Here is a 17,733-nt window from a genome sequence, read left to right on the forward strand (position 1 = left end):
CTAGCACTCCATCACACTCCAATGGGCTTTCCTCCCCCGTACACATTCCCTCCACATCCGGTCCTAGGCCTCCTCTCCAGATGCAGCCCCCTGGAGATAATTCACCTGATTCCTCCCATCCTCCTTAGCAATAAGGTAATATCACCATACCCCGCCCCCCCCACACACACACACATACACAGCACTTCATGGCTTATAATGCGCTTCACATCATTTATCAAATTAGGTTCCCATAACAACCCTGGACTTGGAGCTCAAAGCACTTCCAGCCTAAAGGACCCTTGAGGCCATTTAGTTCTAGGTGATTCCCCCCAGGGGTGGTACCAACCTCACAGCAGCATTTGGAAATGGGGGAGGGGGCATTTTGTTGTTAGATGACTAAGAAGGTGTTATGGGCATTTGATGCCTGTAGCCCAGGGATGCCAAACATCCTGCACAATGAATTCTCCTGCCCCAAATACCAACAGTTGAGACACATGGATAATCTAAATCCATACATGTGCAAGTGAAAGATGGGCTGCTAAGTTAAACAGCCAGCTGCACAATGACCCATCTAGTTAACCATCATCTAACTCCTAGAACATGGTGCTTTCCATTGCACAACTATTCAACCTCTAAAATCACAGAGAGCAACAGTTAAGTATGTGGCATGTCTGTAATGTGTGCCATTTAGTCCCCCAACAACACCACAAGGCAGCTTCTATTAGCACTCAAACTGAACAGATGAGGAAACTAAAGCATAGGGAAGTGAAGTGACCTGTCCAGATCCCCTGGCTAGAAAGTGGCACAGCGAGAACATGAACCCAGGCAGTCCAGCTTCAGAGCGCAAACTTTTGAACTTCACACCAAGACTGAGACATCAGGACACAGGAGAGTTTTGCTTATCTCCGGCTGGCAGATAAAGAGACAGATCCTCGGAGGCCACAGACAGGGAATTATCATACCCACAGAAAAGCTTATGAACTTGAGGTCCCAAGAGGTCATTTATGGTCACACTGCTAGTTCCTACCATTCCCATTTGATAAAGACCCAGTGGGATGAGATGATTTGCTCTCGGATACACCTCGAGTCAGGGGCAGAGCCAGGCGGGGTACTTACAGCGCAGCATCTGGGGCCCTAGCTAACGGCTGAGGAGCCAGGGGAGACCCCTCACCTGTACGTCTTGTGCAGCTCCATGATCCTCTCCTCCAGCTCCCGGGTCTGGTTGGGGGCAAAACGGAGCTCACTGACATAGTTGCCTACGTGCTCCTCAGCATCGTAGTCACCCAGCTCAGCCTGCACAGCGTAGGAGCCCAGCAGGGCATGTGTGACGAAGGAGCAGGGCAGCCGGCCCGTGATGATGTCCGCCCGCAGCTGCAGGCACAGGTAGTATCTGGAGATAGGGGAGAGTGGCCATGGGCATGGGCCCCACCCCCTCCCTAGACACCCCCAGCACAGAGGCCCACCTGCCCATCAGAACCAAACTGATAACACTCGGTTCAGCAGAAAAGGGATGCTCCTAGACACTGGCATTTCAGGCACTGATACTTTGGGTGTGTCCTAAAAGGATGGTTTTGTACCATTTTGCGTGCCTTTAAATATTTTGTTAATTTCTAACTTTGAGGGACTTTTCCCTACTGTGGGGACATTAAATTTCTAACTTATGTTGAAGCTAAATACTCTGCTGGTTGACCATTTTTTAAATTTTATCTATTTTTAATCCTGCAATTAATATATTCTTATTGTGGAACACATGTAAACTTTCTTGTTGTTCTGTCAATGTTTTTTTTTAATTTATTTTGAGAGAGGGGAGAGAATGCACGTGTGTGTGTGCAAGTGGGGGGAGGGGCAGAGATCCAGGAGAGAGAGAATCTCAAGCAGGCTCCATGCTGCCAGCACTGAGCCCAACACGGGGTGTGATCTCACAAACCATGAGATCATGACCTGAGCCAAAACCAAGAGTCAGATGCTTAACCGACTGAGCCACCCAGGTGCCCCTGCAGATGTACACTTTCAAGATAATTCTAAATTTCTTCTTGATGTCTATTCTCAGCCCTAATCCCCTCCCCCAGAGATCACCCCTATTATCTGTGTGGTGCTCTAGATTTTCTTCCTCCGTGGACATAAAGAAATCCGCGTGTTTTGATTCATGGGTCTTTTTAACATGTACATGGTATCAAATGATACATCTAATTCTACAGCTTGCTTTTTCAAACCCAACTACGTGCCCAGTGCCCTTCCCAGATCAGCACAAACGACCTGACCTCATTCACTTTAACTTCTGCACCGCATTCCACAGCCAGGACAAACCTGTTTGCCAATGTTTTCTCAAAACTTTTTATTTTGCCTCCAGCTGTAAGTGAATTGTCTAAAAACAAATTGTTTTAAAAGAAACATTTCCAACCATAAGGCTATGGTTTTTTATAACTTTATGCACACTTGGATGATTTTACAGTTTTTAGATCCATTTTAAACAATTTTTTTATTGCTTTTTCAGTTATTGCATTAAAAAAAATGTTTCAGTTCATTCTCAGGCAGTGATGCCTCCTTGCCCATTTTGCCATGTTTCACCATTGTTTGCAATCATCTATTGCTTTTCCTTTTAAGTGGCTTTTACTCGTATAATTTTTACTGCTCCATGACATTATTTTGCGGTCTGAACTGAAGCTCTGACACAAAGTATGTGCGGCCTCAGTGTGCACTCAGGGCCAAGGCATAGGCTCAGAATCAGTAGTAGCTCAAACATCACAGGCACCAAGTGCGGGCCTAAAGGCATTTTTGTTCAAGTCTAAAAATTAGAAAATCACTGCCACTCTGACCAATATTTCATTTCATTTTGTCATTCTGACCAGTTTATTTTGAGCCTGAATATTTTTTACTAAACCAGCTGCTACTACTATCCCATTCCTTGAGGTCTTCCATGCCAAGCAGGGCTAGTTTCTCTCCTGGTGTCCCTAGAAGCCCAATGCCCAGGGTCTGGCACAAAGAGGAGAGATACCAGTGGGTAAGACCAGAGGAATGGGGACTAAGCTGGTCTACAACCCTCAGCCCTCTTGGAAATGGAATTGAGACCTTGTTGCTGAATCTTGGTCCCAAGATGACCTCAGGGCTTAGAGCAGGGCTAATGAGGCCAACACTTCAGGTCTGATCTATCCCAGGAACATCTGTATTATCTCCCAAGGCCACAGTTGGCATTGTGCCTGTGGCCCATTGCTTGGCAAACAGGCAGCCAATATTAAGAAGAGACCCAATGGGAGAGAGAGGCTGGCTTAGTAGCCCCTCCTCTGCTCTAAGAATAACTCCAAGCCATCATCTTATTATTGTTGGGAGTATGGGGCCCAGCACATGGATAACACAACCCCAGGATATCATGAAGTGAGATATCATGAGTTCCTCTTTGTTTTGTTTTGTTTTGTTTTTTATGTTTTTATTTTTATTTTATTTTTTTTATTTATTTTTTTTTTAATATATGAAATTTATTGTCAAATTGGTTTCCATACAACACCCAGTGCTCATCCCAAAAGGTACCCTCCTCAATACCCATCACCCACCCCCCCCTCGCGGCCACCCCCCATCAACCCTCAGTTTGTTCTCAGTTTTTAACAGTCTCTTATGCTTTGGCTCTCTCCCACTCTAACCCATGAGTTCCTCTTTGGAAAGGGCTTAGATAAAGAGAAGGGTCTCTACCTGTTCTGCTTCCAGAGGTGGGATGAACCCCCATAGAAGTTCTCATTCTGAAAAATGCTTTGCACCCCACTTCTAATCTTCAAGCCACGTGATCTACTGGCCCTGAGGCACAATGAGATTGTACATACAATCCATGTTCACTCCAGCAGCCCAGGCTTGCCTCCATGGGGCAGGGGGATCATGTCTCATTTGACCCTTACATGCCTGACATGTGCACAGGGCAGCACATGGGACCAAATCCCTACGGGCAAAGGCACCTGTGCTCTACTCCTGCCTTATCTCCAAAGTCAAAAATGGTGGTCCACCCAGAACATCAGCCTTCAGATGTGTTTGGCTTGTCCCATCCAGAGATGGCCTCTATCATGATTTTTAGAAGTTTGAATTAGCTGCTAACATTTGAAATTTGTGGATTTTCACTCTCAAATCTCTAGCTTCACTTCAACAGTTCCCACATGGCACTGATTTCTGGGGCTAACAGCAATTGTTTTAGATGGTGTGTGCCCTCTTGAATTTCAATTTCAATCAGTGAAATGGGTCCCAATGCTGCTTGGGATGCTTCCCTCTCTAAAGCTGAGAGTGCGCTACCACTGCCTACTGTGTTTGCATCACTTTTTCTTGCACTGAGTCAGCTTCTTTTGTTGATGCTGTCTGCCTGGACTTGCTACAGGCATCTCAGTTTGCAACTGCCACATCATCACTGCCCCATGTCTACCAGGGCCGGGTGCCTTTGTTCCTAATCACATGGCCAGCACACCCACCCCCTCTCTGCTGCCCTCACCTTGTGATGTCTTCTGTCAGCTGGGCAGGATCAGGGGGGTAGAACTTGACCGTGAAGGCAAAATTCCAGGGGCTGCCTAAGAGGAAAAGATAGGGGAACAATCAGAGAGGCTCCATCACCCCAGTGGGTGACCCAGATGCATCATACTATGGGCAATTTCTCAAAGTTTTCTCATATCTATAACTTCAGGACAATCTAATCAGGAAGACTGGAATATTATTCCCACTTGAAAGATGAGGAGACTGAAGCTCAGGTTGAAAGACTCGTGAAACAGCAATGGGAAGGAAGGTAGAAAGAAAGAAGAGCAGTGGTGCATGTCAATCCTACTGGGAATCACAAACATCACTTCAGGAAACCTTGCAGCAACTCCTATGAGAAAGTCTTACGATTATCTCCATTTTGCAAATGAGGACACTGAGGCCCAGTCAGTAAAGTGGCCAGCCCAAGGTCACTCAGCTAAGAAACAGCAATGCTAGGGCTCAGACCCAATCCTCCTAGCTCCAGAGCCCATGCTCCCTCCTCCACATCAAAGTCTATGCCATTGGATGTTAATGGGAAGAAAACAAATCATATCAAATGGGTTCCCTCACTGTGGACTTCTCAGAGCCCTCACTCTGCTGTTGTCAATTGCACCGCTCAAGGGGACATGCATTTAGGGGTTTCCCAAACTTATTTGACCTGCTGTGTCCATTTCTCATAGGGCATCCTGCCAGATTACTGTTCCTAGGAACCCCCTTCATAAGACTGCCCTGTGCCAGGTTGGCTCCACATCGGATGGCAGAACGGGGTTGTTAGCAAGACCTAAAAGGCAAGCGCAACGAGCAGAAAGTAGCAAAGGGCTTTTCACGGGATAAATGTTAAACTCCATACTGAGATACAACCAATCAGTGGTACACAAATAGGCAGAGAGAGAAATAAAGACTGAGGTTTTAGCTGGAAACAAGCTCCCCAAGCCAGGAAAAGGGATGACCACTTAAGAGAGAGGAGGCCTTGGAGGAAGGCTACTATCTAGAACAATGGGCAGCTCACTCCTGGGACAATGTGAGAAAGCAAGGCCCATCCAAGGTAGGACCATGGTCACAAAGGACTGGAGGCCATGCCATTACCACCATCCTTGTCCCTGTGATCCTCACCGTCTTCCCCAAAAAGCTGTAATGTCTCCAGCGCTTACTAAGTGCCAATTACTTTGCTTGCTAAGCACTGTCCACGCACATATAGGAGTTCGAGCTTCATAATGATCCTGAGGTACATTTTTTTTTAAATTTTTTAATGTTTTATTTATTTTTGAAAGAAAGAGACAAATGGAGGGGGAGGGAGGAGGGGCAGAAAGGGGGACGGGGGGAAGGGTAGAAAGAGAGAGATACAGAATCTGAGCCAGGCTCCAGGCTCTGAGCTGTCAGCACAGAGCCTGATGCAGGGCTCTAACCCATGAACCGTGAGATCGTGACCTGAACCAAAGTCAGACGCTTAACCGACTGAGCCACCCAGGTGCCCTAAACTTTTGTTTGTATAGATGAAGATTCTAAGAGAGTAAGTCACTCTCCTAGGGTCACTGAGCTAGTTAGCGGTACAGAACTGGGATGTAAGCTCCAATCACCTGACCCCGGAACCCACAGCTAAAGCGGCCTCAAGGAGAACAATCCCCGTCTCAGGAATAATAGTAGTAGCAGTAGTAGTAATAATAGTAATAACGACAGATAATATGTACTAGATGCTTCTAGGTGCAGGCACCATTCCAGGTGTTGTACACAAGATAGCTCATTTACCCTGCACAACAACCCTAAAGATAAGTCCTATCATTATCCCCGCTTTACAGGTGAGGAGACTGAGGCACAGAACAACTGAATAACACAAGAAGTAGTGTTGAAGTCGGGATTCAAATCCAGTCAGTCTGGCTTCCAGTGTCTGTCTTTCAACCATCACACCAAACTACCTCAGGGAAGCACCTACTATGTGCCAGGTGCTGTCCACATGTAACCGACACCTCGCCTTGTGGGGCATGAACCCTAATCCACTTGCCAAGGAGAGACAGAAGCCCAGAGAGGCACCCAGAGAGATTTAGGAGGAAATATACCCAGCTCTGAAGCCCAAGACACAAGGACCCACGGTGCTGCCTTCAGGAGGCTGAGGGGCTGAGCAAGAAAATGGTGGGACGCCTCACTGGCTCGGTCAGTGGAACATGAGACTCTCGATCTCAGGTTTGTGGGTTCAAACCCCACACTGGGTGTAGGGATTACTTAAAAATCTTTTTAAGAAATTGTTCTATGAGGGCCCCAGAAGGCAGAACAAAGACGAATGGGTAGAAGTCCCAGGGGTAGGGATGGAGACTCTGGCTCTACCGAAGGAGGCAGAACTGCTCCTCCATGACCTGAGATGGTTACAAGCAGCAGCCATTCACGAGGCCTGGGCCGTGCTGGCCGGGGCTGCAGAGATAGGGGACCGACTGACTCCCTGCTCTGGGGAAAGATGCTGAGTTCCAACGATTCTGTCTTCTGCCTCTCCTTTCCAAGCTCCCGGTCCTCCTCAAACAGTGCACACTTGGCTGCATGTACGTGTTCCAATTCTTGCAGGCATGAGAGGCAGGCCTCCCAGCTGGGTTGGGACTCCTAGGGACAGCCCGAAGCCCAGGCCTAGGACCCTGTCAGCCCCAGAGGAGCATGCTTCGTCTGTGTGCCTGCCTCTTTGTCTTCAACTGACAGGAGCCTACAGGAAGAATCCCTCCAGCCCCTCCCGGAGAGTCAGCTGGCATCCCTGGGCCCAGCTGCCTGCTGTCATGGCAACAGGCTCTGCTTTCCAGCCCCGAGGACCAGGGAGTCCAAGCACAGCCAAGGGGGAGGAGCTCCCAGTGGAGGCATCTCTGCTTCTAGGCTCCAGGTCTCCACCTACTGCGTGCCCCCTGGCTGAGCACCTACTTCCTCCCTTCTGCCATTAGAAGGCTGCTCCACCCCTCCCAATATGCCCTTCCTCTCTGAGCCAGAAAGGACAGGTTGTCTCTTCGCCCCAGGCCTTGAAAAGAGAGCAGGATGGTGTTGGGAGGCCAGGGCTAAAGACCTGGATTGGCCAATAGTTCACTCTGCGACCTTAGGTAAGCAACTGCCTCTCTCTGGGCCTCAGTCATCTATCATTAAAAACAGAAGATGGCCCAGACCAGGGCAGGCCTAGCTTTTCCCTAACATGTTAACTCCCATCAGTTGGCCGTGGTCTGCAGTGTTGTGTGGATGAGGATTCTGAGCTGAGTCAAGGGTCACCAATCATAGAAGTTTACACCAGCCTTGGACAGGAAGGAAGCTGTTTTCAGGCCATCAATGTGTCCCCTTATCCTAGATGATTCTGCAGGTCCCTTCTAGGCCTATCACCCTGAATGCATCTATGATTCCTCTGCTAACCTGCTGTGGAACTCTAGATGGTCATTTCTCTTGTGCCTGCCTCGGGTTTTCATTTATAAGGCAATGCCGGGCCTTCCCAAGATGTGCTGTGTAGCACAAATGAACTCATGGTTCCGGATCCTTTTCCCCAAGTAGGAGAGAGCAGCACAGCTGGAGCCCCTGCTGCCTGGAGACCCCACCCGCCCTTCCACAACATCCCCAACCATGATAATCCACTCACTCCGAATCTGCTTTTTGATTTCCTTGGAGGGGTCCAGCCAGTTCTGAAAGAGAAGATAGGGTTCTTTAGAGAGAAGATGGGGGAGAGGGCCAGACAGGGCTAGGAGAGAGAGACATCCTGAAATAGCCTGTTAGCACCCTGGTGGGGAACGCCCTTCCTGGACTGAGCAGTCTGGGCCCTTTGGAGCTGGAAAGTGAGGGAATGAGATCTCCATTCACCACCGGGCTTGGGACCCTGGATCCATGGCTGGTGTTGCTCTGAGGCAGCAGGGTGAGCAGGTCCCTGCAGCTGCAGTGGGACAGGTGGAAAGGAAGAAAACTCAGATAGGAGCCTCCCAAGGTGGGGAAGAGGTACTGGGGTAAGTGTCTCAGGTCCCCCAGGAAGCCAGGCCATGGCTCTCCAGGTATGCATCTGGGGGGGGGGTCACTTGCAGGTCCCCAAGAAAGGACTTGGTGGGAGGGGTAGAGACAGAGAACTGAGGCAGAAAGGGCTGGCTGAACCTTGGGTGCATGCAAACGGAAGGCACTTAATGAGAAGTTAAGGACTGATGGAAGGAGTGGGATGCAGGCAGGACTATGGGGGCCTAAAAGAAGAGGTCCCCACCCCCACCCCCGCACAGCACCCTGCTTGCCAGCACAGGTACCTTCTGGCTATCAGCGTCACAGAAGGTCAGGCCGAAGTAGTCCTTCTCCAGGAGATTGAGGTGCTCACAGACCAGGTCAAACAGCACCTGTCCCCGGCCATGTTTCTGAAGAAGAGAGCAGAGTCGCTATGCGGCCAGGACGTACCTCAAGGGGGGGTTCCACCAGGGCAGGCTTGGAACCCCCAAGAGCCTTCCGGCATCTGAAGACAACCTCAGCACTCCCACCACCCATTTGACTCTGCTCCCCAAGTCCTACTGGATCCTGTGACACTAACGCCCAGCTCACCAACTGCCTTCTTCCAAGCCCTGCTGGGTTTCTCCTAGACCTTAGGCCGGCTTTGGGGAGTGGGGGTGGGGGTGACTGATTCCTCCTCCTTTGAGATTAAGAGAAGGAGGCTAACTTTGACCCAAGGAACAGAAAAGCCAAAAGTCCAAGCTGTGGTTGTAAGAGGAAGAGAAAAACCACCTGAAATACAAGGGACACAGGCAGGGGAGAAGGGAAGGGTCTAGGACTCAGGGTCACAGTGTGACTCTCCTTCCCTGACCCTCCCCTTACACTAAGTCTGAGTGACATCCAGGGCAGCCCAGCCTGGAATGCCACCCTCTACCCAGGCAGCAAGTAAGGTTTTTATAGGGGCTCCCGGGGCCTACAGCAGCCTCAGCTGGGAGCAGCACGGTTAGAGCCACCTCCTCCCGCACTCCCACACAGCCAGGCTCAGTACCTCGCTGAACCACTGTCTGGGCCTGAGGATTTAGCAGGACAAAGCCCAGAACCTGGCTGGGTACTCCAAACCCACAGATGAGCACCAGTAAAAGGATTACAGGCTGGGAGAACATGAATCAGTCACTATTTAAAGAGGGAAGGGACTCCAGAGAGAGGGTGAGGTCCCTGAACTGTCTGGCTAGATCACCAGGGGACTGGGACTGGGCCTAACTCTGGAGAGTAGTTTGGGGAAGCTAAGGGACTCCTGAGTCTGGAAGAGTCCTTCAGATAGAATGGACCTGGCCTCAGCCAAACCCTCCATGCCCTCCTGGGACAAGCTGAAACTGCATCTTGGGCCAGTGTGGGTAGGAGAGAACAGGCGGAATATATCCCTTTCTTTTGCCCAGGAATAGGCAAGATGTTCACCTTGTAATCCTTCTACAGAAGAAATAAACATTAAATAAACAAACAAATAAATAAATACAAAACAACCCTGCAGAGAAGAGGGACCCAGTCTACCAGGGCCCAGAAATAAGCCATGTCCCTTAAGACCGGGGGCACTGGAGAAAGGGAGGTGGTTCCTGTAACTCTCAGCAGTAAGGCCATTCTCTGAACTCTTTCATACACATGGAGAGAGCCAGGAATGGTGCCCAGACTGGGGTGGACCCTCTAAGGGGATGAGTGAGAGCTCAGAATTAGGATGGGAGTCCTAGCCTATACAGGAAAGGGAGATGACAAATGTGGGGCCAGGAAGGCTGATCCCAGACAGGAGGTGTCTGCCCCACCCACCCACTGTGGGACAGAATCATGCCACACAGTTTCTACATGGCCTAGGTGAGGAAGTCCTTCTATGGGCAGCCTCTCCATGTCTGGGAGACACCTATACCACGGAACCTTCAAGTGACCAGTCTGTCCTGGTGCCCTGGAGAGGGGCATTCACAAAGGAAGACCCCTCCCTCCACCCAATAAAAACATAAAAATGACTCTAGTTGAAACACCAGTGTCTGCTAGGTGAGACTGAAGAGCCCAGTCCACAGGCTTACTGGCCCTTGGATGGGGACTCCTTGCCAAAGTACAGCCCCTCCCCGCCACCCACAGAGCTGTTTTCTGGCGCCAGCCCTGTGCCTCGTCTAATTCTATTTGCAATTGTAACCGCCCTCTCCGGGCCTTGGTGCCACCATCTGTACAAAGGAGGGCTGGCCAGGTCATCTCTCCAGGATGCTGCAGTCGGTCCAGGACTCCATGAAGAATGGATGCTCTGTGGCTTGGCCCAGGCTGAGGGCACACAGAAGCTCGCCCTGGCTCTGGGGCCAGTCGGCTGGGGTAGGGCATGTGGTGTGTGCTCCCTACCTCCACTTCACACTCGTACTCAGAGGCATCAAGCAGGGTGACTCGGCAGATGGCACTCTTGTACTTTTTGGCAATCTTCTGGGGTGATTTCTGGGCTCTGCTGGGCGTGGTCCTCTCTGACAGGCCATCAGCCTCCCCATAGCCCTTCTCCTCCATGTCTAAGCTCTGTAGGTCCAACCAGGGGAAAAGTCTGGTCAGTGAGCTTGAGACCACAGCCTTTCATCCAAAAGAGACACAATAACAATGCAGCAGCTGGGGCTAAGATGGCCCCCAAAATGAGAGCCACTGCCCTCCAAGACCCCCAGGGTGGCCAGCAGCTATGGCAGGTATACGCAGGAGGAGAGCCAGAGCTACTATATGCAACAGAGTAGGCTCATGGAAGGGGTCCACTTCTTCGGGTGGAGGGAGGCATCCCACAGAACCAAAGCCGGTGACCAGGGCTGCCCTATCTCCCTAAAATAGCATGTGAGTTATCAGAGCATCCATCTGGCCTCCTCCTTATCAGACTGTCACTGGTCTAGCATGAGGCTGAGAGCTTGTGGACTGACCTAATGGAGGGAAGGGCCTGCCAGCCAGGCCTAACTGCCACCAATGCCCTCAATGACCTTGGCCAAGTTCCTACCCTCTTGGCCTGTTGTGAATGAAGGGGGGTGTGAATTCGACAGCTAGGTGATTCAGTAGGTCCCCTGTCCCTTCAGGGTAATGTATTTTGCTCTGGGGTTATACTGGGCTTGCCAGGCTAGAATGGACAGGTTCAGGGAATAGGAAAATAAGGTTGAAAGAACATAAATTTTGGAAATCAGATCTAGGTTTTACGTCCACCCATCACCCAGCAACATGACCTTGAGTAACTCACATCATCTGCTGAGCCACCATTTCCCCAAGTGTAAAATATGGCAATTAGTATTATTCTCTTAGGGGTGTCTGGCTGGCTCAATCGGTAGAGCATATGACTCTTGATCTCAGAGTCATGAGTTCAAGCCCCATGTTGGGTGTAGTGCTAACTTAATTAAAATATATGTATTATATGTGTGTGTGTATATATGTATGTGTGTGTGTATATATATATATATATATATGTATGTATATGTATGTATATGTATGTGTGTGTATATATATATTTGAATATATATATATATATATGTATGTGTGTGTGTATGTATATGTATATGTATATGTACATACACTCTCTGTAGGTTTGGGAGAATTAAATATAAAAGTGAACACGATGCCCCTAGCACAGTGCTTGGAACGTAGCGGGTCAGTAATAAATCTCAGTTTCCTTCTTCCCTCCCCGCTAAGAACTGGCTCTGGATTCCTGTTGGGCAGGAAGAGGGATACCCATGCTCTCAGGGACACACCTGTTCAGCAGGCCGAGTGTCCTGCTGGGGCGGGTGCTTCTCATTGGAGTTGGCCTCGGGGTGGCCGTGGCCTGCAGGGGTCACAGGGGTGGTCGCCGCAGCGGCTGCCTCAGGCTGCTGTGGGGTCTCCTCCTGAGCCTTCTTCACCTCAGAATCCGGGCCTGTCTCTGTTGTCATGGTGACCAGCACACCTGCATTTGCATGAAGGAGAGCACATGACAGGGGAAAGGGGCAGCGATGGTGTGACAGAATAGAGAGGGGGGACAGGAACCACATACAGAGAAAGACAGATGGAGACAAATGGACAAAGAGCCACAGAGAGAAGGAAGGAAGGAGGCAGGAAGAGACAGAGGAAGTGGGGATGGGAAGAGAGCAAAAGTCAGGGGTTACTGGCCGCAGCTGAGGTCACAGACCCCCTCCCACTCTAGCGACCATATAGCTCCTCAGGGACTCCTCCTGTCTCTTGGCCCAGTTCTGGAAGGGGGCCCTTCTTCAGGGCAATGAAGAGTCTCTCCAGGGAACCCAACTCTGCCAAGAGCACAAAGGCTAGTCAGTGACCCCCTCCAGGCAGGCCCTCGGCCAGGCTGTCTCTCCAACGGGAGCACCTGGCACACAGTAGCCTCTCAATAAACGGTGGATAAACTGAACTCAACCAAAAGAGCCCTGGGCTTCAGGCCCTTCCAGCACGGACTCTGAGCAAGGCTCTTCATGCCCCAAGCCTCAATAATTCCTACACCACTCTCTCCACAGGGATGTTGACAGAATGGATCTCAAGGATAAGACAGGAGGGCACTATTACAAAAACACATAGCCCTGATGATGTAAAAGTCAGGAGAACTGAGCACAGGCCCCAGGTCTGCCACAAACGGGGCAGTCACTTCATCTTACTAGGACTCACCCAAAAAGCAAAGGACTTAAAGACATTATCTCTGAGGCAAGGCTACTCTTAACCCTTTTCCCCTTGGAGCAGGAAATGAGATTTCAGAGAATCAGGGACCTATTGCCCAGCTATTCTGTTAGAAAAAGCAAACTGCAAGGAGAGGAAAAGAGAAAGAACGGCATGGTCCCATTTTTATATTAAAAAAAAAAAAACAATAACCTCAACAATACCTCTTTTTGTTTATATACATGTAGTGAAAGATCTGAAAGGATACTGACCAAAATGTTAAGACAGGTTAATAATTGAGAAACGGATAAAGGAAAAAGTGGGAGTTCCACAGGGTGGGATAAAAAAGAGAACTTCATTTTTTACTTTATGTGCTTTGGAATTCTTGTATAATTTTAAACATGCATATATTTTCAACTCACAAATTGTTTTTTTTTTAAATGTGGCAAAAACACCCATTTCCTTACCCCAATAAAGTGGTCCCCCCAAAAAAAAAAAAAAAAAAAAAGTTTGAGCCAAAACCCGAGGAACAGAGAAATGGGCAGTAACCCTCACCCTTGAGTCTAGAGCCTCCCCCTAATTCCATTATATTAAATGAGAAAGATTCAGATTACACCTGGCAGGTCTCTTCCCAAACCCATCCACCATGGGAGGCCTCCAATGAGCAGAGAGACAGACGGACATTGGCCCTACCTTGTGCTATGCACATGCTCTAAGCCCTTACCCCACACTCCCTTCTTCTCCTTCAGCTTCTCTCCCAACATTCAGAAAGCATCAGCCCAGCCCAAAGCAAAGGGTATTGATTGGACAGAAAGCCAGGGGCCCTGCGTGCCCCACTAGGCCAGACAAGAGCTTTAGGGCCCTGAACAGGTCACACTTTATAAGCTATAACTTGTAGCACAAATGAAAGGGTTTGTTGTTACTGATGCTGCTATTAAGAAGTAAGATGAGGAGGAAGGGAAGGCCTTGGTCACACTGTCTCATCCCCACCCAGAAATGCTTTCCACTCATGTCATTACCCTGGGCTTTGTGGCTCACCTTAAAGCCACAGTTAAATAAAGGCTCTCTGTCACTTATGTGACACCAAGTGTCAACTCTGTGTCAGGACACAAAGTAATAGAAGCAGCTCCAGGAGAGCTCATGGCATCATAGGGTCAGAATAAGACTTGTCTGCTTGGGTCTAGATCTCTTCTAGACCTGCACTTGAGGATATCAGCCATTATGCTAGGTAAGGTCTGTAAGAAGAACCCTTAAAACAAATTTACTACTTAATTTTGCATTTAAAAAAATCTACAGGGTGCCTGGGTGGCTCAGTCAGTCAAGTGTCTGACTTTGGCTCAGGTCATGATCCCACAGTTCGAGAGTTCGAGCCCTGTGTCAGGCTCTGTGCTGACAGCTCAGAGCCTGGAGCCTGCTTCGGACTCTGTGTCTCCTTCTCTCTCTGTTCCTCTCCCGCTGGCACTCCGCCTCTCTCTCTCTCTCTCTCTCTCTCAAAAGTAAGTAAAGATTTTTTAAAAATCTACAGACTAAGCTGTAGGCTTTCTGCTGTGAGAAGCAGATTCCACATGACCTTCATAGGCCCCAGGCAGCCCAGAGGCTCTGGCGCATCTACTCCTCCCCTCCACCTCAGTCTGGTTTCAGACTGTACTCCCTGAACCTTCTCGGGACCTGCATCAAACAGCCAGGACAGCAGTCTTAAATAAATATCTGAGCTCTTCCCCTGCCCAGCTCTCCAGCACGACCTGCTGGCTGGGAATGCTTGGTGCTAACAGCACCACACTTGAGAGGAGGAGGAAGTCTTTCAATCTCTTCTTTTCCAGGTGAGACTCAGACAGCAAAAGAGACTTGAATGACTGACAGGCAGACAGATCTTCCCTGGTCCCTCCCACCCATTCTCCTTCCCATCCAGCCTCCTGTCTCTCCAGATCCGAGCACTACGGCCATTATTCTTCCCACCTCACTCTGCTGCCTCAAGCAAACTTGAACAGAATCAACTGGAAGGAGAAAGCACTCTAGCCCAGGCTGGGAGCCAAACAGGTGGCATGGGCCCCACCAACAACCCCACGGCCTAGGCCTGGTTAGATAAATGATGGCTCATGCTTTCTACAGAGTAAAAAAAAGATGATGTAAAAGATCATGGAAATGTCTGAATGACAAGCTTGATCCACAGCAGCTTGTACAGATTGACCCGATTTTGATGAATACATCTATATAGATGCAGAATATTCAACAAAGTATTAATTATAGTTGTTTCTAGATGCCAGGAATACAGATTATTTTTCCTTCTTTCTGTTTAACTGTGATTCTCAGTTTTTCTATTACACTTGGAGATTTCTTGATTTAAAAAAAAATTAGAGGTTAAAAAATAAAATATTCTGGGGCGCCTGGGTGGCGCAGTCGGTTAAGCGTCCGACTTCAGCCAGGTCACGATCTCGCGGTCCGTGAGTTCGAGCCCCGCGTCAGGCTCTGGGCTGATGGCTCAGAGCCTGGAGCCTGTTTCCGATTCTGTGTCTCCCTCTCTCTCTGCCCCTCCCCCATTCATGCTCTGTCTCTCTCTGTCCCAAAAATAAATAAACGTTGAAAAAAAAAATTTTTTTTAAATAAAAAAAATAAAAATAAAAATAAAAAAAATAAAATAAAATATTCCAATGCATGGGGCTTGGTATGACAAGATGAGAAGAAGACAAAGTCTGCTTAAACTTAAAATTTTTATGAATTTAAAAGAAAAGTAACATTATTATTATTATTATTTAAGCCTATGATGAGATCCTTCTTTATTTGACAAGTCCAAGGATAACAGCATGGTTCTCTCACTAGGCCACAGAAAGCAAGCCAGGAACCTGGCCTTGGCTTCTGCCAGGGCCAGTCACGTGGGCACAGTTCTGCCCAGACCCAGACCAGCAGAGACTACGGGAGCCCTCTGGGCACTGCGGGGGGCCCCAGGGGAAGCATGTGCTGGTTCCTTAGATCTCACTGCAACACAGGAGTGTGATGCTCACCCAGAAAATGGCTAAACACCCAGGCAGGATGTAATTTAGATTTATTGGTGTATGTGTCAGCCTCTAGAAGATTCTGGGGAGTTGGCAATTGGGAGTATGACCTAGAGTACCCAAAAAAAGGCTTACAGGGTAGGGAGTGGAGTTAGGTTTTGCAAAAAGGGAGAACCATGGGTATGGCAGGGAGGGCACTTGGGCTGAGTCACCAAGTAGGCAAATGTCCAGAGATGGGGAACAAGGAGGGCTGTGCGGAGGACAGAGAGGAGGCTTTGACATCCTGACACCTCAGAACAAGAAGCCTATAAAAGGTGAGCTCCAAACAGCCTGGCAGGTGGAACAGGTTGGAGATGGGGAGAAGTGAGGGAACTGGGGGGGGCGGCAGGCAGCCTTGCAAGAGTCGTAAGCATTACTCTGATGGAAAGGGCAAGACTCCCATCACTAAGCACCGCTGCAGGCCAGGCCCAGGGTCAGGGATTCAACACACCATCATCTCATGGACACCCCACAGGATACCAGCGCAGGGGGCAGACTTAGATCAGACCTGAAGCCTGGCTCCACCACTGGCTCACTCTGTGACCATGGGCAAGTGACTTCAATGCTTTGAGCCTCAGTCGCCTCATCCGTAAAATGGAGATACTCCTCCCTCCCTCTGAGAGTGGTGGTAGAGATTCAGGAAACTAACCAAGACAGAGCAATGAGCATGGTGTGTCCCCAATAAAACAACCCTGAGAGGGTCTATAATCACCAACAGTAATGAGAAACAGGGAGTAGTCTGAGAACCAGGAGTTCAGAAGTACCAGCCCAGGGACACCTGGGTGGTTCAGTCGGTTAAGGGTCTGACTTAGGCTCAGTTCATGATCTCACAGTCCATGGGTTTGAGCCCCACGTCTGGCTCTGTGCTGACATCTCCGAGCCTGGAGCCGGCTTCGGATTCTGTGTCTCCCTCTCTTTCTGCCCCTTCCCCACTCATGCTATTTCTCTCAAAAATAAACAAACATTAAAAAAAAGAGAGAGAAAGAAGTGCCAGCCCAGAACGGATAGAGAAAGAGATGTTGTAAGAAACAGAGAACAGGTGCGCCTGGGTGGCTCAGTCAGCTAAGCATTCAGGTCATGATCTCACGGCTCATGGAATCGAGCCCCGCATCAGGCTCTGTGCTGACAGCTCAGAGCCTGGAGCCTGCTTTGTATTCTGTGCCTCTCTCTCTCTCTCAAAATTAAATAAACATGGAAGGAAGGAAGGAAGGAAGGAAGGAAGGAAGGAAGGAAGGAAGGAAGGAAGGAAGGAAGGAAGGGAGGAAGGGAGGAAGGAAGAAACAGAGGCCAGAAAGGCCAGACTGATGGCACTAACATATGAAAACCCAATCAATGCACAGCATTCGAAGGGAGAAAGGCCAGCCAGAGAAGTAAATGCTGATGGTACCCACACCAGTCCCATCTGGAGGAAAGGGGCACAGCCCAATCTGAGGCAAGTCCAGAAGGCTGGCAGCATTTGATACTCTTTAACATTGCTGCCAATGGCTGGCTCCCCTGGCTCCCCCTCCAGGGGCACTATGGCTTTCCATCTGGGTGGCCTGCTGGGAGAGGACATCCTAGCCCAGGCAAGGCAATATCCACTTGGCCTGTAATTGCACCAACTCATTAAAAATGAACCAGCCAGTTTATACATCAGACCCTACAACCAAGGTTAGAGTGAATCAGCATCTCTGAATCCAGTAACTTAGATTTGTTCTTTTTTTCCATCCCC

The 17,733-nt window shown here is 49.2% G+C and overlaps 1 protein-coding gene across 17 annotated transcripts in view; it reads right to left on the reverse strand.

Annotated features, from left to right (window-relative positions):
* The window catches only part of EPB41L1 (erythrocyte membrane protein band 4.1 like 1), a 55,740-nt gene extending 43,442 nt beyond the window's left edge, over positions 1-12,298 (reverse strand). For all 17 annotated transcript variants that reach the window (XM_040447175.1, XM_040447172.1, XM_040447171.1 and 14 more), the window contains exons 1-6: positions 12,108-12,298; positions 10,747-10,911; positions 8,694-8,798; positions 8,051-8,093; positions 4,445-4,520; positions 1,154-1,372 (exon numbers count right to left, since the gene is read on the reverse strand). In XM_040447175.1, the coding sequence (XP_040303109.1) occupies positions 1,154-1,372; positions 4,445-4,520; positions 8,051-8,093; positions 8,694-8,798; positions 10,747-10,911; positions 12,108-12,284 (785 nt within the window). In that variant the 5' untranslated portion in view covers positions 12,285-12,298. The remainder of the gene's footprint in view (positions 1-1,153; positions 1,373-4,444; positions 4,521-8,050; positions 8,094-8,693; positions 8,799-10,746; positions 10,912-12,107) is intronic.
* Between the last annotated feature and the right edge of the window lie 5,435 nt (positions 12,299-17,733).

Source organism: Herpailurus yagouaroundi, unplaced genomic scaffold (genome assembly GCF_014898765.1).
Source record: "Herpailurus yagouaroundi ecotype Mexico unplaced genomic scaffold, PumYag 196, whole genome shotgun sequence".
NCBI lineage: Eukaryota > Metazoa > Chordata > Mammalia > Carnivora > Felidae > Herpailurus > Herpailurus yagouaroundi.